Below are 21,670 nucleotides of genomic sequence, written 5' to 3'. Positions count from 1 at the left end.
GGAGGCTCCGTCTCGCAAGGGAGACAGTCAACTCTATCTGTCAGATGATAGGCCCTGAGATCTCCGTTAACTGTGGGGGTGGACACCCCATGCCAGTGGCTCTAAAAGTCACAGCTGCCCTCAACCAATATGCCTCTGGCTCTTTCCAGGGCTTGATGGGTAATCTTTGTGGAATCTCCCAGTCAGCTGTCCACACTTGTGTCAAGCAGGTGAGGGATGCTCTGTTCAGGCGTGCATTGACGTTCATCCACTACTGCTGGGACCAGGCCAGCCAGACAAAGTGAGCCAGAGGCTTCGCAGCGATTGCTGGCTTTCCCCGCGTCCAGGGTGTAATAGACTGTACACATGTGGCCATCAAGGCACCAGCAGGTGAGCCCGGTGCCTTCGTCAACAGGAAGGGCTTCCACTCCATGAACGTGCAGATAGTGTGTGATCACAGGATGCTGATTCTGCAAGTTTGTGCAAGGTTCCCAGGCAGTTCCCACGATGCCTACATCCTCAGACACTCCCAGGTACCGGGGCTCTTCAGTGCTCCAGCCCGGCTGGATGGATGGCTGCTGCGCAACAAGGGCTATCCACTCAAGTGGTGGCTCATGACGCCTCTCCGCCATCCAAGAACAGAAGCTGAGCAGCAGTACAATAGGAGCCACACCTCCACAAGAGCTGTGGTGGAGAGAGCCATCGGTCTTCTCAAGGTGCGCTTCTGATGCCTGGATGGTGCACTCCAGTACCCCCCAGATTGTATGTCGCTGATAGAGGTTGCATACTGCACTCTCCACAATCTTGCACTGGAAAGGGGTGATGCTGTGGACGAAGAAAATGTAAACACAGCTGCTGCGGCTGCACACGATGAGTCCAGCAGTGAGTCCGAGGATGAGCATGGACAGGGAAATACTGAGGGGGTCGACGCTTACCCAGGCTCCAGGGAGGCAGGGACACCCGGGAGGCTTTAATCCAACAAACCTTCAGCTAGAACACCACAGATGGACCTCCAACAAAAGCCTGTGCTGCAGGCTCCATACTCGATACCTCAGTGCTAAATCTGCCTGGATAGGATCATTAACTAAAGGCCTTGTCAATAAAGCTCAATGTGACACAACTCACTCATAACATCTGGGTAACCATCCACCTGCAGAGGAAAAGAGTCACCCTCAGCCATGGTCACATGTCTACATTTAATGATATAACAAAATGAACTTAAGGAAACAAAATGACAAAGGTTTTAAACAGCACACCAACTAATCATGACCTCATTGCGGGTCAACACAAAAGCACCAGTGAGAAACCCGTAGTGTGCTTAAGGTGCCTTAAATTTACACTTTTGGATGCTACGTCTAGGTGCTGTTCCCTCGCTGGCACTGGCATCTGAGATAGCCTGCTCACTGTGCTGTCCTGTTGGCCTCGATGATCTTGGTGGCCGTCCTCTGGCCCGTGGAGCCTGTGCTAGCCTCGCATAGGAGGGAGCGGCCAGCTCCACAGCTGGCATCTCCCCAGTCGTCGCAGCCTCATCGGATGCAACAGTCACTGGCAGAGAGGCGGAGGAGCTGCTGCCCTCATCTAGAGCGCCCTGAGAGGAGCCCGCAGAGACAACAGGCAGCTGCTGCGCCGATATGAGGTCGCTTCGGACCTCCCTGCTCACCGTAGATGGATGGGCACTGAGCTGGGAAACTTGGTGTCCAGATCATATCCCACACTGGCATTGACCAGCTGAGGTCAATGCCGGTGTGAGGGCTTGCTGGCCCGAGCGCATCCCCAGGAAGCCCTGATTGTTCTCCTGGAGGAGCCCCTCCACGAGAGTTACTTCTCTCTCCATGGAGGAAGCATGGCGCTCGGCCATGAGGCTCATTGCTTCGGTGATGGTCCGCGTGGACTCCTCCACCAGGGAGGCCATGCCAAGCAAAGCCTCATGTATCTCCACCAGATCCTTCCGCACACCGTGCTGGACTTCCAGCGTTTGCTGCCACACGGACGACTCCAAACGCACATTATCAGCCACTGACTGACCATGTGCCTGGTGCCCTGCAGTCCTCTGAATGATGGTGCCATTGGCACTCTCTGACTCCGCCAGCTCCTCTAGTGACTGTGAAGTGCCCTCACTGCTGTGCCCCTGGACACTAGCCGATGATCTAATTCCCGAGGTGCTCGTGTCTGCGCTGGTGCCTGCCTGGTAGAGATGGTGTGACGCTGGTGGGTCAGAGATTTCAGGGCCCTCAGGTGTGAGAAGGGGCTCTGTGCCTCCTCCTTCTGGCCCTGCTCCGCTGATTCTGAAAGGAAGAGCAAGGAAAGTGGATCAGTTAACGTGGAGACAATGTCAATATGCATCCCTGTCCCCCAGATCATTATGCGCTCATCCTTCCATAAGCAATGGTAAAGCCATGTTGCAAACTTCGATCACTGAACATTCAGCACTGCCATGGCTACTGGGACACTAATGGTGACATCAGTGCTGGGCAAACATACCTGCCCGTGGCACCCCAGCCTCACTGAGCGCATGGCACCTCTCCAGATCGAGGGCCTCCTGCTTGAACCTGGTAATGATGGCCAACTGGGCCGGCCCTCCGCCAGTCCTCAACTGCTCGGCGACATTATGAGCATTCTCCTCCTGAGAAGGAGAAAAGAGCATTGATTAGTGCTACTTGTACCTGGAATCTCTTCACTGCCGTCCCACCCCAACCAGAGTGGGACATTGCAGGGCTCCAGTGCCTCCTCACCCTGCAGCTGCCACACATTCACACAAAGATGCCAGGCCTGTCCCCCCCACCTTGGCCAAATGCAGCCTACATCACATTTGGCACCACACGGTCTAACCTTACAAAGCAAGGAGGCACAAGCATGTGGAGCGCAAAAGGCAGCAGATGGATCGGTGCCCCACCACCTGGAAGCTCCCCTCCCAGCATGTCAGCACCCTGACTTTGACATGTTTTGCAGTTCTAGCACTGCGCCTAGGTGCAGATTCTCCAGGTTTCCCCCCAAACAGTAATGTGGGTGTCACTGTACCACATGTTGTGGGTGCAGAACCCATCTCATCACCATCCTCTCAGGATGACCTAGGCATGGGCAATATCTGCTGGCCCACCCAGCGAAGGACACATGCCGTCAATGATTCAATGCAGTAACTGCACTCAGAGTTGGGGGTGGGGGGGTGCGGCCAGAGGGGGGGACGCCTACCTGCTGGGTTAAGTGACCAATGCCAACATGGTACTCACCCTTCCCGAGCGCAAGAGGTCATTGAAACACTTGCAGCACTGGATCCAGGTGTGTCGCACCACATCATGGGAGCTCACCATCTCCGCCACCTCCTCCCAAGCACATTTGGTCATGTGGGGGGGCCTCCTCCTCCTCCTGTCCCTGGGAATGAGGACATCCCGCCGTGCTGCCACCTTCTTGAGGAGGGCAGCAAGGCAATTGTCTGAGAAACGAGGGGCACAGTGCTCCCCTGCCCTACCCTCCTGCCTGGCTTGCTCACCAGCAGCGCTCTGAGGAGCCCCTCTGCTGGCCATGTTTGACAGTCTTTGCAAGGCTGCAGGAGCTCTTTTAAACAGGCCGCCGGATCACCATTGGACTCGGCGGTCATGGCAGTCTCGCCGCCGCCCACCCACTCTCGCTGTCCTCGGGAGCTGCGTTCAACGCTGGGCGGGCCTTAATGGGCCTGCTCGCGTAAAATGGTGGCGCGGACCTGATCGTGGGCAGCGATCAGGTCCGCGCCCGCACCACCAGGCAGAAAATTCTGCCCTTAGATATGCTACACAATAAATGGTTAAAACTCAAATCAATGAATCATTAGAACTTCCCCGAATATGAAATATAATTTATAGACATCATTTGTTTTATTTTTCATCATTAAATTACTGATACTATAAGCTTTCCATTCAAAGTTGCTATTTTGAACAAAAACGTAAGCATTTATGATTACCATATAGCAAGACAAATTAGTTATTTGACGCCTTAATGTGAAAGGTACAAACATCCAGAATTCAGAGTTGTTGAGTTTCTGCAAAGCCGCACTAGTTTTTCTTGGATAGTTGGCTCAAAATCCGACCAAATCAGCATAAGGGATTGAGGAATTTCAAGCACAAGTTACGTCCAGGGCAAATCAAGTTTCAACAATCTCATGTGCTGGGAGCAGGCACCACCTATAAAACTAGCTGTGCCCCCAGTTGGAATTAGTCACCATAAAAGTTTCTGCTCATTGTGCCTGATTGCAGGCATTCAAAGAGGCCCAATTGTTCAAATAGGTTGAGTGGAAACTTGAACCATAACTTCACTTTGGAAAACTAGTGCAATTTGTGCCCAGGTTGCCAAAATACGCCCAAAGCAGAAATAGTGTTTAGTTAGAACAGGGTGTAGGAATGATGCAGGGACATCCAGACTGTTATGTTCTCTCCATCATCCAGATTCTTATCTGATCAGATTGAATCCTCTTATATCAAGCCTTAGGGCAAGATTTTTGCTACTGAGGCAGATAACTCGAGTTGGGGAATTGCCCGACTTGGCAGGCCTGGCTTGGTTTAAAGGGCCTCATTACACCCAATGTTTGCTCTGGGGAGGTGGGGGCAAGATGGAGTTGGGCCCTACGACCCCAGAAGCAGATCTTAGGTGGCCATGGGGGTGGGTGAGTACCGAGGCAGGCTGATTAGAAGGCCTGCTTCAGTTCTCTGGTACTTAGTTCCAGTTGTTTTAGAAGCTGTTAGGCCCTCTAGCCCTCACTCCTCAAACTCTCATGTGTATGGTCGCACAACTTTCAGTTGTGGTACATTTCAGAATTGACATGTGCACTTGTAAAGCGACATGCATGCAGTCAATGGCACTATGGAGAAGCCTGAAATCCCTGTGAAACCACCACTAGAAGGGCAAGGGCAGCAGATAGATGGGAAAACCACCACCTGAAAGTTCCCCTCCAAGTCACTCACCATCCTGACTTGGAAATATATTGCCGTTCCTTCGCTGGCGCTGGGTCAAAATCCTGGAACTCCCTTCCTAACAGCATTGTGGGTGTACTTACGCCACATGGACTGTTGCAGTTTAAGAAGGCAGTTCACCACCGCCTTCTCAGGGGCAACTAGGGATGGGCAATAAATGCTGGCCCAGCCAGTGAAGCCCACATCACATGAATTAATTTTTAAAAAAAAATTGTTACGTCTGTTTCTCTCTTGCAATAGAGAATAAAATATATTCACCTCTTGGACTACAGAGTCTCAGTGACCTCCCTTCTGCAACAGTGGATGGCAAACTAGGAGATATTACAAATATTGCATGTTCCAGCCTGGAGGGAGTCAGACGGATAAACATTCATGGCCAGTCACCTTCACAGCTGCTGGCAATGCTATCCTTGGCCTGTTCTGAGGCCACTGCTGTGGGTACAGCAAAGTAGCAGATTTCAGTGACGATGTTCTTATTGAAAGGGAGACATCTGACATATTGGGTGGAATTTAATGAGGGTGGTGGGGGGTGTATGTGTCTGTGGAGGGTGGGGGGGGAGGGAGTGTGGCAATGCCCACTGCCAAAACTGATGGCACCCCTGCTGACCCCATCTGACGGAATTAGGTCCCTAATTGGCAGCCGGCACCCTGCTGCCCGGGGTCCTGGCTCCACGGGGGACATATAATTGCTCCTCTTTTCCCAGTGGGTGGAAATCCAGCCTCAAAGTTGCTGGACAATTAGAGGCCAGCAGCACCTCCAGGAGCAGTGGCTGCTGCCAGTAATGCACTTGGACCTTCATCAGGGTTCATCTGGATCCCTAGAAAAAGGCAAGTAAGGGGAGGGGGGTCGTGGGGAAGGAGTCACCAGCGAGACGGGGGAAGGTGGGGGTGGAGGAAAGAGTGGGGGTGTGTCTCTCAGCAGGCTTTCCCTTCCCGAGGCCAGGTATCTCGATCAGGCATTGATTGCCTGTGAATGAGGGACTTGAACCCTACTGCTCAGCCTTGGAACTCACCTCTCTGATGGTCATTAAATTCCGCCCATTGTTCGCTGCTTAGATTCAAGTAGGGAATTGCTCCCTGAATGCCCTCGGCAAACATGATCTCCTGCTGAGAGCAACATACCCTCTATATTTATTTGTAGTGTGCAGCCAATTTGTTTACACTCATGGGTTCTTTAATTTTTTTTGCATGTGCTTTTGGGTGACTGCATGGTTGTGCAACCCTGCATGTGCTAACAACCTTGCCAAAATGGCATCTGCACGGCTTGAAGCAGAAGTGTGTATGCGTGCTTTGGACACCATTTTAGGCAAAATGGCAACCATAGTGCCAAAAACTGGGCACTATGGAACTGAATTTTGCACTAACTGTTTTACAAGGGTTTTAGAATGAGAAACTTACTTCTTTCAGTTTTCTAATAGTTTCTGTTTGATCATCTACAATCTTTGTTTTTATTTTCAAAGTATTCATGTCCTGTGCGTTTTGTTTTTTTAGAGACTCCATCTCTGAAATTAACATTTCAATCCTAGCCTGGAGCCTTCCTCTGTCTTGAGCCAAAGAACTGCCTGTAAAATAAGAAGCAGTACACTGACAGACACCAGTTAAAAATACAAAATGCATTTATTAGCGATTTATATATATTTAATTACATTTACATACTGAAGCCTGTTTAATGAGTAAGATGTGTACGATCTCCATAACAAATGTGAATATAACATACAACCACAGCTAGTCTGGACAACCACTGCATTATTTATTAACATGTAAACAAGTCAGACTATTTACTGAATCATTTAATCCTCTCACCAGTTTTCATTTATATAATCTGTACTCTGAATTCTCATATACACTTCTCTATTGCTTCTCATTTTTAATTCTGTTTTTGCCTTGATTTTAAATAGCCAACTTCATATCATAATTTGATTGAAAAACTGCACCTGCCACATTGGATATAATTTTAAAAAAGCTTCAGATATATCAATTATAAATTAATTTGTGAAGTAAAGCACAAGGGCCGAATTTTCGTTCACAAGTCGGTTGTGCAGAATGAGGTAAATCCCTGACTCCTCAAAACTTCCACTAATGTGATTTTAACATGGGGGGGGTTGCATATGAACAGGAGTCAGGCCTTCCTTCGCTGAAAAGAGTGCCAAGGCACGCTGGTTAACAGTTATAGTAAAAACAGTAAGTTCCTCTAGCCCTTACCCCTCATACCCACTCACACCCCCATGCCTCATTCATGCCAACTCATGCCCCCACCCACACCTCCATGGTGCCTCATAGCCTTCATGCTAAGCTATGTCCCTCTACCCATTCCCAGGCCCCTCATTCCCTCCATGCTAGTTTGTACCAACTCATGCCAACCCATGACCCTCAATCATCCCCATAGCCCTTGAGACACTATGGCCTGAATCTTCAGCTTGGTGAGCGGGGACGGGGCCCGCTCGCCAAGGCGCAAAATGACGCCTGATGTCAGGCAGGCGGGTGTCCTGACGTCACCGCGCGTCATTTAGGCTTTCAGTTTGGCGGGTGCGCAGCCGACTCGGCTGCGTGCCCGCCGAACTGCCAAAGGCCTATTAAGGCTATTTAAATATCAATTAAACTAATAAACTGAGCTGCCTGTCCAACATTAAGGTTGGCGGGCAGGTGAGCGGCCTTCACATTTTTCATGGAACCTCATCCACGGGCGGGATGAGGTTTCATGAAGTGTTTATAAATTGAATAAAGTTTTTAAAAAAGTTAATTGACATGTCCCAGCTCATGTGACACTGTCACATGAAGGAACATGTCTTAAAATTTTTTATTTTCTTTATTAAAATTTTGGGAACTTATACTAATCTCCGAGGCAGCTCTGTGCCTCGGAGATTTCTGCGCTCTTTTGCGCGCACGTGTGAAAGCACAGGCCCCGACTCAGGGAAACCCCCCCCCACCATGCACAGGGAGCGCTCAGCACTTCCGGGCACGCGTCATGCTGGGTGGGCCTTAATTGGCCCACCCACATAAAATGGCGGTGCCGATCGGGTCCACGCCCACCCCTACCCGCCCCTGCACAACGCCCCCCACCCCCCCCAGCTCTCCCAATGGGGGGTGGGGGGGATTCTCCCCTTTGTCAACTTAGTGCCAACTCATGCCAATCCATACCCCCACTCATCTCCAAAGTCCTTTATAGCCTCCATGCTAGCTTAGTGCCAACTCATGCCAACCAATGTCCCCCCACCCATCACCCTTTTCCCATACAGCCTCCATGCCAACTCGCTCAGTATCCACCATAGCAGACCTCAGGATCAATGTTGAGATGAAATAAAGTTCTAAGTACCCTGTATCTATGACAGACTTCGCTTTGATGATAGGTTGTGGAAGCAGTCAAGCAGTACTCATCCTACAATGTTAACTCTCAGGTTTATGTCAACATGCATCTATTGAAATTGGGAGCACCAATTTTTTTCAACTGAGCCACAGCAGGCTGTTTTCTTCCCCCAAAATTTAAAGGGCAGGGGATTTAAGTGACTTGACAGCTTAACAGTTCCACAGACCTTATCCACTTTTTATGAACATTCATGTCTACTGTTAACAATCCTTGAATCTCTCCAAAAGGGTGCCTGACCGCTCCAAAGAACCCTGGTAGGTTTAAGCCTTTTCCTCAAATGTCTAAAGCCCACAAGTCAGAAATCTGGATGAAAATTGCTTCTGTTTGAAGGCGTCTGATTTTTAAATGTGCTGCTGATTCTGTGAACCATGGATGTGTGAAATATGTCCCACCCCTAGTTACCCCTGCCCCCCCCAGCGATTATGGTGTGTGCCAGGTTTGAAGGTGGGACTTCCAGATTTGGGGCTCGGAGGCATTTTTAGCTAAAACATGGAGCCCTACCGTCTTTGCAAAAATTTGGGCCTAAGAAATTAGGCTCAGTAGTTACTAGAAAATCCACTGTACTGGTCATACTGATTTTTATACCTGCCTACTAAAATCTATAAACTGATATCCATGATATGCACATTAAAAATATTTTGAGAGTGTAACCAGCAGGGTAGATAAGGGGATACCAGTGGATGTAGTAAATTTGGATTTTAGAGAGGATTTGGTAAGGTGACACACAAGAGCCTATAACACAAATTAGGGCTCATGGGATTGGGGACCCGAGAGAGGGGGCCTAGAGGGGTGGGAGTGGGGAAATGGGACAGGTTTTAGAGGCCAGGCAGGAAGGCACAAATGCAGGGTATCATCTTGGAGTGGGGGGGGAAACTGATGTGCCCACAGCATACCCCAAAAGATACATCCCCCTTCCTTCCCACGTTTTCACCCCAGGTGATCAAAAAGCAGACTCCCAACTCTTGCCTGTCTGTCCACACCAACCGCATTATGGCATAGGCAGCATAATATTCTGGTCAATTGGCTTGTTAACCAGCTTAATTGCCCTTTAATGATTTTTTCAAAATGGCCGTGGACTGCTGAAATCAGTCCCTGCCCGCCTACCATATTATGGGGACTGGGTTGGGGTGGGAGTGAAGGCAGTGGGCTAGCTACCCGTCATATTTTACTTGCCACCCTGTTGAAAACATGCCCCATGAAGCGTAAAAAAAAACCTAGATAAGGAACAACTTCCATCAACAGCTCTGCAATATATGTTATAGTTATGTTATAACACTAAGTGAAGCAACAGCATTGTGACTTACATAAGGCACAGGCAAAAGCGCCTATAGCCAACTGATACATACTCAAACAGGCAGTCTTTCTATGTATTGTCAGAGATGCAAAACTGCTGACAAACTTTTGGCAGGAAGAATAAAAGAGAAGCATATTATCTAAATGGTGAGAGATTGCAGAGCTCTGAGGTGCAGAGGAATCTCAGTGTTTCAGTGCATGAATTACAAAAGACATGTATGCAAGTACAGCAAGTATTTAGGAAAACTAATAGAATGTTATCATTTATTGTGAGGGGAATTGAATACAAAGGTAGAGAGGTTATGCTTCAGTTGTACAGGGCACTAGTGAGACCACACTTAAGAGTACTGTGTACAGTATTGGTCAGCTTATTTAAGGATGTAAATGCTTTGGAAACAGTTCAGAGAAGCTTTACCAGACTAATACCTAGAATAGGTGGATTGTCTTATGAGGAAAGGTTGGACAGACTAGGCTTGTATCCGCTGGAGTTTAGAAGAGTAGGAGGTGACTTTCTTGAAGCATATAAGATCCTGAGGGGTCCTGACAGGGTGGATGTGGAGAGGATGTTTCCTCTTGTGGAAGAATCTAGAACTAGGGGTCACTGTTTAAAAATATGGCATCGCCCATTTAAAACAGAGATGAGGTGAAATTTTTTCACTCAGAGGGTCGAGGAACTCTCTTCCTGAAAAGGAGGTGGAAGCAGAGTCTTTGAATATTTTTAAGGCAGAGATGGATAAATGCTCGGTAAGCAAGGGCACAATGGGTTATCAGGGGTAGGTAGGATGCAGATTTCAGGTTACTATCAGATCAGCCATGATCGTATTAAATGGCAGAGCAGTCTCGAGGGGCTGAATGGTCTACTCCTGCTCCTTGTTCGTAACTTAAACAGCAGCTGGTGATAGTACCAAATGTTGCCAATATCTCTGTCTGCAGATAGCCTGAGCTCTCGATTTATTAATAAAATGAATCAATATGGTTGGAGGTCGAAGGTAAAAAAGGGCTCGTTATATTTATGGGGTTTTGTTAACAGGCCTTCAACTTGTGGAGAGATAAACTTCTCTTTATCATGATAATTTTGTCCTTCATTAGTCACTGGCCTACAATTATCCAGATTAGCTCTGTGTCTTTTTGAAAATAGGTATTACATTAACCACTAACCACCAGCCTTCTTGCACATATCCACAAATAGAGCCCCGAAATATAATTTCTGGGGCATCTGCAATTTTCTGCCTCAGGATCCCAGTGTCCCATCAGGATCAACTTATCTAAACTAAATTTTCCTCAACCATTATAATGCCACCCATGTTGCTCTTAACCACTTAAGGATCCAGTTCCTCTGATGGCCTCTTTAGTCCTCTAAATACCTCCATTATTTTAAAGAGAAAATTGATGATCATGCTTGACAAATCTCAGAATTCTTTGATATGGCGGCAAACATAATAGATGGGAGTAGATGCAGAACATGCAGTGTACATGGACTTTAGGGGAGGTTTTAATAACACACCACACAAGAAACTGTAGAGAAGATTAAGAAATGGAGAATTAGATGGGATGGATAGCAAAATGGTTGGTAACTTGGAGTAGGAGTTAAGAGCAGTTGTGCAGGTTGGAAGTACGTACTGGTATCCTTCAGGGTTAATTTCTGTAGTACAGAGTAGTTCAGTGATAATTTCAGTCTGTTTACTGTACATCAGTAGAGGGAGTGGCGTCAAAATTGTCAGTGATACCCAAACATGAGGTAAAATTAATTATTTAAAAATAAGAAAGAAGGCTGCAAAGAAATATCAATAAGATGGGGGAATAGGCTAAACAAGAGGCAGATGGGATTCAATGTCATTAAATGAGAGGTGAAACAAAGTGGCAGCAGTAATGCTCTGAATAGAAGTAAGCTTGGTCTGTAAAAGAGCACAGGCATTAAGGATACAGGGTCACAAACTATTATGGTTAAAACAAAAACCTCAGAGAAAGAAAAAGTGATATAAAGAGGGAAGAAGTTTTGCGTTGAAAGTATTTCCCTTTCCCTAAAGATTCCATAGAAAGAACTAACAATAACATTGTTTATAAAACTACAAGGTGGCATTAAAGTTTTACATAAATATTATAAACTTTAGGGTAATCCAAAGCTTCCCACAAATGCAGTGGACTACACATAACGGTCAGGGTTTGTAAGTGAGAGGGTGGCCCATAAGATTCCCTGGGTGGCCTGCACGCTACCCTCCTGTCCACCCCAACCTGTCTGCAATTTTACAGGGGCAGGTGAAATGTAGAGCAGCCGGCAGGCCCTCGCCCTATTTGAGGCCCTTAAGTGGCCAATTACTGGTAAGTGCTCCCTTCCCCTTGGCCTCCCCATCAAAACCATTAACCCTCTCAGGCCTCACTTCGCCTCCCCAATGTGAGGGAGGTGTCAGCTGTGGCTCAGTTCATAGCACCCTCGCCTTTGAATCAGAGGGTTGTGGGTTCATGTCCCACTCCTGGAAAACCAAGAACTGTGATTGTACTCAAAAGAAGTTGCAATCTGTGACTGTTGGTAACTCGAAAAGAGTTTCCCCAATGTGAGACCTCTGCTCTTAACTGGTTCTGGACTCTGGGGCTTGAAATCTGTGGAATCTAGTAGTTCTCGTCCTGGCCAATGCTCCCATTGGCGCTGCTGGGACTACAGAGCTGCCTGCCAACCAACCAGGTTGGCCGGCAGCTGTCTGAGGCAGGAACAGCACCCGAGCGAGTGGCTGAAGAGGTGAGAGTGGCTGCCCTCAACTCCAAATAGGGCATTTGACCAAGTGTGGCATCAAGGAGCTCTGGCAAAATTGGAGTCAATGGGAATCAGGGGGAAAACTTTCCACTGGTTGGAACCATAGCTATCACAAAGGAAGATGGGTGTGGCTGTTGGAGGTCAGTCATCTCAGCTCCAGGACATCGCTGTAGGAGTTCCTCAGGAACTTCATCAATGCTTCATCATTGCCGCTTCATCAATGATCTTCCTACCATCATAAGGTCAGAAGTGGGGATGTTTGCTAATGATTGCACAATGTTCAGCACCATTCGCGATTCCTCAGATACTGAAGCAGTCCATTTCCAAATGCAGCAAGATCTGGACAATATCCAGGCTTGGGCTGACAAATGGCAACTAACAATCGTGCCACACAACTGCCAGGCAATGACCATCTCCAACAAGAGAGAATCTAACCATTGCCCTTGACGTTCAATGGCATTATCATAACTGAATCCCCCACTATCAACATCCTGGGGGTTAGCATTGACCAGGAACTGAACTGGACTAGCCATATAAATACTGTGGCTACAAGAGCAGGTCAGAGGCTAGGAATTGTGCAACGAGTAACTCACCTCCTGACTCCCCAAAACCTGGTCACTATCTACAAGGCGCAAGTCAGGAATGCGATGGAATTCTCCCCACTTGCATGGATGACTGCAGCGCCAAGAATACTCAAGAAGCTTGAACATCTTGGACAAAACAGCCTGCTTGAGTGGCACGACATCCACAAACATTCACTCCCTCCACCACCGACGCACAGTGGCAGCAGTGTGTACCCATCTACAAGATGCACTGCAGGAATTCACCATGGCTCCTTAGACAGCACCTTCCAAATCCAGGACTACTACTATCTAGAAGGACCAGGGCAGCAGATGGATGGGGACACCACCACCTGGACGTTTCCTATAAATCACTCACCATCCTGACTTGGAAATCTATCTTCGTTCCTTCACTGTCACTGGGTCCAAATCCTGGAACTCCGTTCACATCAGCACTGTAGGTTTACCTACACCATATGGACTGCAGCGGTACAAGATAGTAGCTCACCACCACCTTCTTAAGGGCAACTAGGGATGGGCAATAAATGCTGGCCTAGCCAGCGAAGCCCACATCCCGTGAATGAATAAAAAAAGTCCTGCCTCCAACCAATTAACATTCTGGGAGTGTTAAATGACTGTGGGGTTGCCATGATTTAAAAAAATGAATTTATGGGATGTGGGTGTCGCTGGCACGTAAGTATTTCATCTTACACCTGAGTTTTTTTTTCTTTATTCTTTCATGGGATGTGGGCATCACTGGCTAGGCCAGCATTTGTTGCCCATCACTTATTGCCCTTGAACTGTGCGGCTTGCTCGGCCATTTCAGAGGTCAGTTAAGAGTTAACCACATTGCTGTGGATCTGGAGTCACATGTCGGCCAGACTAGGTAAGGATGGCAGATTTCCTTCCCTAACGGACATTAATGAACCAGATGGGTTTTTACAATAATTGATGATAGTTTCGTAGTCAGAATCATTGAGATTAGCATTTAATTCCAGAGTTAATTTATTGAATTTAAATTCCACCAGCAGTCATGGTGGGATTTAAATCCAGGATTAGTGGGGGTGTGTTCCCCATTGACTCTTTGCGTCATGGGGCAGGAAAACCCACCATCCAAAAAATCCTGCCCAAAGATTTTAAATAATCAGCCACAGTGAAATAATATAGATCTTATTTACATGCTGAGAAATGATAACAGTTCTGGTTCTGCATTGGTAAAAATATAAATAATCTTTTGTTTATTATTTTGGTAGTCATGTTTTGCTCTTTTTTGCTTTCACCCTTAATGAGTTGCTGTGCTTTCAAGTATTATAGGTTAAAAATCACAATGCTTATTAAATTCCTCCCTGCCACTTTATTTAGAAGACTATCCAAATTAAAACAAATATGTTAATGATTCCATTCAATCAAGTAGAGTGGAATTTGATGTAAATACATTAAGTAGGCCAACAGTAATTTCTACTTATATCACGTTGTAAAATTCAATAGATGATAACTTAAAGTAAACAGCATTGTAGGTATTGGTGATTTTCCAGCTTCAAGATAGCATTTTAAAAGATAGCATTTTAAAGACTTTTTAAATAGATTATTGAACTTGGATTACTGCAGAATATATTTTAGATGGTTTGAAGTAAGTTCAAAGAAATCTGGACAGGTTAAGTCAGTAGGCAGAGATGGCAGATGCAGTTTAACAAAGATAACTTTAAATTCATGACAGTAGCTGATAATAGATGAAAGAAATGTGAATGTGGAGCAGATATTAAACGGTAACATACTCCAAGAAAAAGAGCAGCAAAGAGATACAGGGGTTTTTGTGACCATACCAAGTTGTTACTTGACCAGTAAGATGAAAGCAAAATACTGCAGATGCTAGAAATCTGAAATAAAAACAAAAAATGCTGGAAAAGCTCAGCAGGTCTGGCAACATCTGAGGAAAGGGAAAGTCTGTATGATTCTTCTTCCGAGTTATTCATTTTTATCCTTTTCCCCCAATAACAGCCCCCCCCCCCCCCCCCCCCCCAGAAAAGGGCCCTCTGTCACTGGTTTCTATGTAGTGTTTTCATAGAGCCTTTGTTCTGCTATTAACACATTCTGCTCTTACCTTAATGCCATTATTAGTACCTTCTTTAGCCTTTACTGCTACAGTTAACATTCCCTTTGTCTTGTGTCCATGACATCTTTGTCAATCTCTCCTTAGCTCCCACCTATCCCCTATCCTTGACCTTTTAACTTGCTCCACCCCCTCTTAAACAGTATAAAATCCATCACATTTCTACTTCCCTTTAGATTTCAAGCAGAATCATATGGACTCAAAACGTTAACTCTGTTTCTCTCTCCACAGATGCTGCCAGACCTGCTGAGTTTTTCCAGCATATTTTTTTTGTTTTTATTGTTGCTTGACCAGTCTGTGGGACAGTTTTTCCAATTTTGACATAAGACCTGTCATGTCCCAGTAACATGAACTTTCAGTCAAAACTTTTTAAACTGGACACAAACAGAAAATTAAAAGGGCTACTGAAAACCATGTGACCTTTGGCATTTTGAGTCTTGGACAGTCCTAAGTCTCAAGTGAATATCCAATTAAATATGGACATCCATAGTTATCTGGGGAATTCACACATCCCTTTGTTTAAGGATAGGTCAACACAAAAGGACTATAGAATTCTTAACGACTTGACTTTGTTTCACCCTGTGCAAAACGGAACATCGAAACTCTGTATGTGTTAGATGAGTGTGAATGGATCATATCAACCTTTCACTGTATTATGATGGTTTCCCTCATCCCTTTGTTTGAGAAGAGAACTTTGAACTTGTGGAAATCACAGGACTAGGGAACCATTTTGCTGACTGATTTTAAAAATCAGCATGAAACTGCTTGCAGAGAGAGAGTTCCACCAAAAGCCGTTGAACTAGCTGTAAGTCACCGAAGTAGCCAAGGTAATAAACAGTAATACCTTGAAAGTGGAAGATCCTAACACAGGGAGAAGGACTCTCCAATCTGTTCCAGTTAAAGTTCACCTGAGAACCAACCTCCTGGAAATTCGATTGCAAGAACTCTCACAGCTTACTGAGAACCCTTCGCTTTACCAGACCTCCACTTCAACTAAATTACCAACTTCATCCAAGAAACTACAGGCCTGCCAAGAAAGAGACTGAGATAATTATAATTTGTAATAGTATATTACATTCATCTATATCTAATCTTTCTGACTGCGAGATGAGTGAGTGAAATGTTGCGTCAAATTCGGGATAGGTGTGTGATAATGAATAACTTTCTATATTTTAACTCACAAAAGGGTTGCGGCTGAAATTAGTTAATTGGGACACTCTGAGGCTAAGAAAACACATGCCTCTTACACATAAACATACGGATCACAGGCAGCAAAAGGAAACACATGGGGCAAAATTTTTAGCTCGGCGGGTAGGCACAAGCCCAATGTGCTCGAGCGTAAAATGACGCATGTTGACGTTGGGCAACGTCAACATTCAGTCTTGCAATATTTCGTTCAACAGGCGCATACTGGAGTTGGCAGCGTGCCCGCCAGCAATTAAAAGGTCTATTAAGGCCATTAAAAAAATAGTTGAACGAAATTTTTCACCGCCCGTCCAACCTTATGGTTGGCGGGCAGGCAGGCAAAAAGGCTAAGCAGCCGTTGCACTTTTTAGGAAACCTCATCCACGGGCAGGATGAGGTTTCCTAAAGCAAATGAAAATAAAATTTAAAATTTAATTACTAACATGTCCCTGCTCATGTGACAGAATCATATGAGGGGACATGTTTTATTATATTTTTCATATCTTTATTTTTTTAAAAACTCTTCATCTCCCTGAGGCAGCTCTGTGCCTCAGGGAGATTCTCAAGTGTGCACTCGCAAAGTTCCTGCTCGCCTGCTTGCCCTCCTCCTCCCACCCGCCCAGACAGCGCCAAGTGCTGCCGCTCACGTTTCACGCTGGGTGGGCCTTAATTGTCTCACCAGCATGAAATCGCCTTCCGGCCCTGATCACAGGCGGCAGTCGGCTTTCCAACCACCTCTGCCGAGATTACCCGACAAGGGCAAGATTCTGCCCATAAACTTTGCCCGTGACAGACCCTAGATATTAGTGAAGAGGGCTGGACAGTTTCCACTGAGCTGGGTGTCTGAATCTGATGCCTATGTGAATGTGCCTTTGTCTTGTCTGAGTCAGATGCCTAGGTCATTCCCCACGTTGCCTAACGGTAAATGTCAGTGCTACAAAAACAACATACTCTGTGGTTACAAGTGCTTTCCATGAATAATGGGAATCAGTCTCATCTCCTACGGTTCAGTGGAGACCAGCTGGGAGGAGCAGCAAAAATCTTTATGCTGACAACGCCATCGCAGAATGAGCATATGTACAGAAAGCAAAGGCCATAAAACTAGGTTCTGGAGTGCCCATATTTTCAACATTCTGGTATCGTTTTGGGTGCAAAAATAGCATCCATGCAACATACGCGCAACTTCTGGTGCAGGCTGCGACAGGCACCATATGGTGAATGTGTTAACGTGCATGCTGGAATTTACAGGGCAGGCAGACTGTGATGTCAGTCAGTATGTAATGCTGATTTGGTGCCAGGTGCTGAATTTTCGTCTGGGTGCGGAGGCACATTTCAGTGCGCAAATGGCCACACTTAGTTCTTTTTTGGAGGAATTCCAATTTTCGTCCACATTCCCTACCCCTACCATTTCCCTCTGGCCTTTTTGTGGGTCAGGAATGCTTACTTTGTAAAATGTACACCCGCTCCCCATCCCTCCTGGCAGAGTTAGGTTCCCTATTTTATGTGGGGGGATGATAATCAAATTTCCTCCCACGCATCATTTTTGTCTGGTGGTGCGAGGTTTGGAAGGCCATTAAAAGCATGCCAGTTTTGGGAGTTTGTGAAGAAAATGAAAAGCCTGCTGAGGAGTTGGGAACATTCTGAAAGGTAAATGTAAAATATCAACACCATCAACTTTCATTATTAGGTGTTGTATTGTAATATAGATGTGTTTTTAATGCAGTGAATCATCATAGGGATCTATCTTTTAAAGGTAAGTTGACCCTTACATTGACCAGCATTGTGTAATTGTTCACATGCATTACAGCACTTTTCCAATGGGGAAAACATCATAACGCAGTGAAAAATGTAAAGAAATGTCCTCTGCTGCCATGTTTTTATGCTCTGACTTAACTGAATTGCCAAATTGAACTGGAGGAAGAGGAAAAAGAGGAAGAGGAAGGAAGGGGGAAACTAACACATCCCCTGTTTAAAAGAAACCTGCTTCTGAAGGTAGAAAAAATGCTCTGCACTTGATCCCCTCACCTCTGATTGACAGGCACTCTGCTTTGAAATGGAAATGGACATCTATTCTGTCAATAGAGCTGGAAGCTTTTGTTATGACAGCTGTTCCATTATGAAGGCTTGACTGGGTTTCAAAAGCTTCAGTTCAGCAGGTGGTCTTAGAACTATTGAAATTTTACCAGTCTATAATAACAGAAGGTGTCTTTGGTGTGGTTTCTTTTTTCAAAACTAATAGGTTCTTAAAGGATTACAAGTTTTCTTTTCTCATTTTTCTTGTCTGTGATTGTGTGTTTTCATTCAGAGTTTTCTTAGATTGTTAGAGGCTCAATGGTTTTCTAGTGATTTTTTAAATAATTCCCATTGCAATTGCATGACTCTTGAGGAATGTACATAGTGCATATTGGGGGTGAGTGGCTATGGAGGATACACGGAGGGCATAGAGGTGTTGTAGAGTGGCATGGGTGATCTGAGTCAGCATAGAGGATACCTGGGAGGCAGATACAAGGGGGCATAGGGCAGCATGGGTGATCTGAGAGACCTGGAGAATATATGGTGGCATAAAACAGGCATGGAGAGATCTGAGGGGGAATGGAGGATATATGGAGGTATAGAAGGGGCATGAGGGGACATGGATGAACTGAGGGGGCATGGGCTGGCATGGGAGTGCATGAGGGGGGTGTTGAGAGAAGTGTGTGAGCTTTCGGGGGTATTTAATTAATGCTGGGAGCTTGGCTGCTGTGCTGGAGAACCAAGGCGGGCCTTCTAACCGGCCCACCTCCACAGCCACACTCCTCACGCACTCCATCACAAAATGCACTCTGAACCCAACCCCGTATGAAAAGACAAAAATGGCGTGCAAAGTCGCAACATGGGTCAAGTGTAAAGGTCAGGTTTTCCCAGTCCCAGACAAAGATTTGGCCCCGGGGGTGCCATTTCCAACCTCTACAACCGAGCTAAAACCTTCTCTTAAACAGACACAGGTGAACATGCATTCAGCGGCAGGAGCTGCAATAGCAATGGCAGCAACTATTTTAGTTGCTGATTTATTTTCTACTGGCTGTTGCTAAGTTTATAGAACAGCTGTGAGTTTTTTACTGCTACTTAAGGTTGCTGAAGTCTTCAGCACTTGCATGTGGTGAAGGCCTTGGTTCTCCCTTCAAGGGTTTTGCTCAGACCAGTTGCTCCCGGTCAGGGATGCTATATTTACCATCGACGTTGGCCTGCACCATGATAGGGAAATTGAGTAGAGGTTACACAGAGAGTACAAGTTGCTTAGAGACAGCAAGGGAAGGAGGGGGGAGAAGAGTGCTCAGCAAGAGGCCTTCTCCACCCAAAGTCTTCAGGCAGCAGTTTTTTAACCTCAAACAGTGTGTGAAGCCTCCATTTTATGAAGGAGGCACTCACTGAAATCTGCTTCTTGCAGGCAGACCTGCAGCCTCCAGAGCAGGACAAGGACAGCCCTGTCAGTGCCTATGAAGGTGACTGTGGCCATGAACTACTTCTCTTTGGGATCCCTTCCATGCTAGAGCCATCAATATCTCTAACATGGCGTAGTTTGCCATTTGTGGCTGTATAAGGGAGGCCACTGAAATTCTTTATTTGAGCAGGGAATACATGCATTCTCTTTGCCCAGAGAGAAGCAGAATGCACATAGTTGGCTTTAAGAGCATTGCTGCTAAATGTAAAGATGTACCACAACCCATTTGCTGAATGTGCAATTGGTGCACAACAATGCTCAGCCCATTATGTAGATGAATATCTGGTACTGGCAGCTGTTATATTGCCTTTGTTTTGCGCAAGTCTGCTTTACCATCAGTATGTGATCCACCATGCCCAGATGGTAGCTACTGTGCGATCCACTGATCACTGGGCTCATGACTTCAATGCGCAACACAAACACATGCTTGTAATGAGAGCCATGTTGTGGCATGCAACATCATTCAGCAGACCACTGGGGTACTAAGCAATGCTCTGCAGCCTGGACCACTCTGGAGGAGCCCTTGCAGTAGTTACCAGAGCATATGTCATAAATCATCATAGTTTGCTGCATCCTACACAACCTTGCCTTCATGAGGGCACAGTCCTTGTCACCAAGAATAAAGTGAGCAGCTGAGGAGAAGGAGCAGGAAGACGAGGAGGAGAAAAATGGAGTAGGAGGAAGAGGATGAAGAAGCACAGGAAAGAGGAAGAGGAGTAGCGAGGAAGAAGGAGAGGAGGAAGATGGAAGAGAGCAGCCAACATATTCTTTTTCTGGTTGGGTTGTGTATAATCAACTCATCCGACTGCAGTACCAGTGAACAGAATCCCAATTCTCCATCTACAACAGACCCAGGTCTTGCTACCCTCTGTCCTCTTGATCACAATGCTGAAATAAAAGGCACCACAAAAAACAACATTTAGAGGGCGTGACTTCGGTCTGTTCCACCTCACATGGGTGGCAAGCCTCGGCTGGCTGGAATGGATGGCAACAAGGGCGCTGGTCGAGTGGCAGTGGTGGGAGGATGAATGCTGTCATCCTGAGAGAGTACATCATGTTCTTGCTCCATGGATCCATGCCACTTCCTTGGGGCAGCGCCTCAGCATTTCTAGTAATCTGTTGGAGGATAAACTGCTGGACTGCTGTGAAATTCTTCAAGTTCCTTTGAGCACTGATATCCACAGCCATGATGACAGCAGTATAAATATGTGCGATAGGAAGCTGAGATTGTATGATTTCAGTCTGAGATTCCACCTCAGAACTCGGATGCTGCGTGCCTTCTTTTTGTGCTGCAGTGGCAGCTGAGGCATCAGCCATCAGATGCTGCAGCGTGGTTGGGTCTGTAAGTGTTCCCATGGAGTTGGCCGTCACTTGCACAATAGAAAGGATGGGCTCCAAGCTCTACGTAAAGCCATGTGCAAGGTTGGTGCCAAACTCCTCCATGCTCCTTGACCGCAGGCTTTCTAGAAAACTCATGAACACACCAAACATTTCTGTGCGCACACACATTTCTTTTTCTATACGCTGCTTCATCAAAGTTCTCACGTGAGTCCTTTGCAGCGGAGCCTATGTGCAACCTCACCCTTTAGTGAGCTGGTACCTTTTCCCCCTGCACTGGGTGCAGGCTATTTGTGTCCTGTTTCTCACCATGTGCCGATCCCACCTCTAATCTCCCCTCTAAAGCATGAGTGACATGTTTCTTCATCATCTGTCTCTTGGACCTCCCCCACTCTTTCTCCTGTACTCCTGCTTGGCCAAGTTGTAGTCATAGTGTATCTGAAAGGAGAAAAGCACAAGGGTAGTGCGGAGGTGAGGGAAGCAAGAGGTTGCTTGTAAATCAGAAAAGACTGGGATGACGGGAAGTGGGATGTGAGAAGGATTAAGTGTGAACATGCTGTCATCTTTAATGGTTTCAGCTGTGCCACTGGCCACACTCCCACTAAGTGAGCACCATCTCCTCCACGTAGGTCCCTGGATCCCACCAGTTCAATGTTGCTGTCTCCAGTTAA

General features: G+C 46.4%; 1 protein-coding gene and 1 long non-coding RNA gene across 8 annotated transcripts in view; one reads left to right on the top strand and one right to left on the bottom strand.

Moving 5' to 3' along the window:
* Nucleotides 1-21,670, bottom strand: part of lrrcc1 (leucine rich repeat and coiled-coil centrosomal protein 1) — a 226,077-nt gene that overhangs the window by 30,125 nt on the left and 174,282 nt on the right. For all 7 annotated transcript variants that reach the window (XM_078540669.1, XM_078540675.1, XM_078540673.1 and 4 more), the window contains one exon: nt 6,318-6,481. In XM_078540669.1, coding sequence (XP_078396795.1) covers nt 6,318-6,481 — 164 coding nt within the window. The remainder of the gene's footprint in view (nt 1-6,317; nt 6,482-21,670) is intronic.
* The window catches only part of LOC144679837 (uncharacterized), a 216,087-nt gene that overhangs the window by 111,808 nt on the left and 82,609 nt on the right, over nt 1-21,670 (top strand). The window lies entirely within an intron of this gene.

Source organism: Cetorhinus maximus, chromosome 4, assembly GCF_964194155.1.
Source record: "Cetorhinus maximus chromosome 4, sCetMax3.hap1.1, whole genome shotgun sequence".
NCBI classification, from domain to species: Eukaryota; Metazoa; Chordata; class Chondrichthyes; order Lamniformes; family Cetorhinidae; genus Cetorhinus; species Cetorhinus maximus.
Note: the sequence above shows the minus strand (reverse complement) of the source record. Positions and strands in the feature narration are given on the sequence as shown.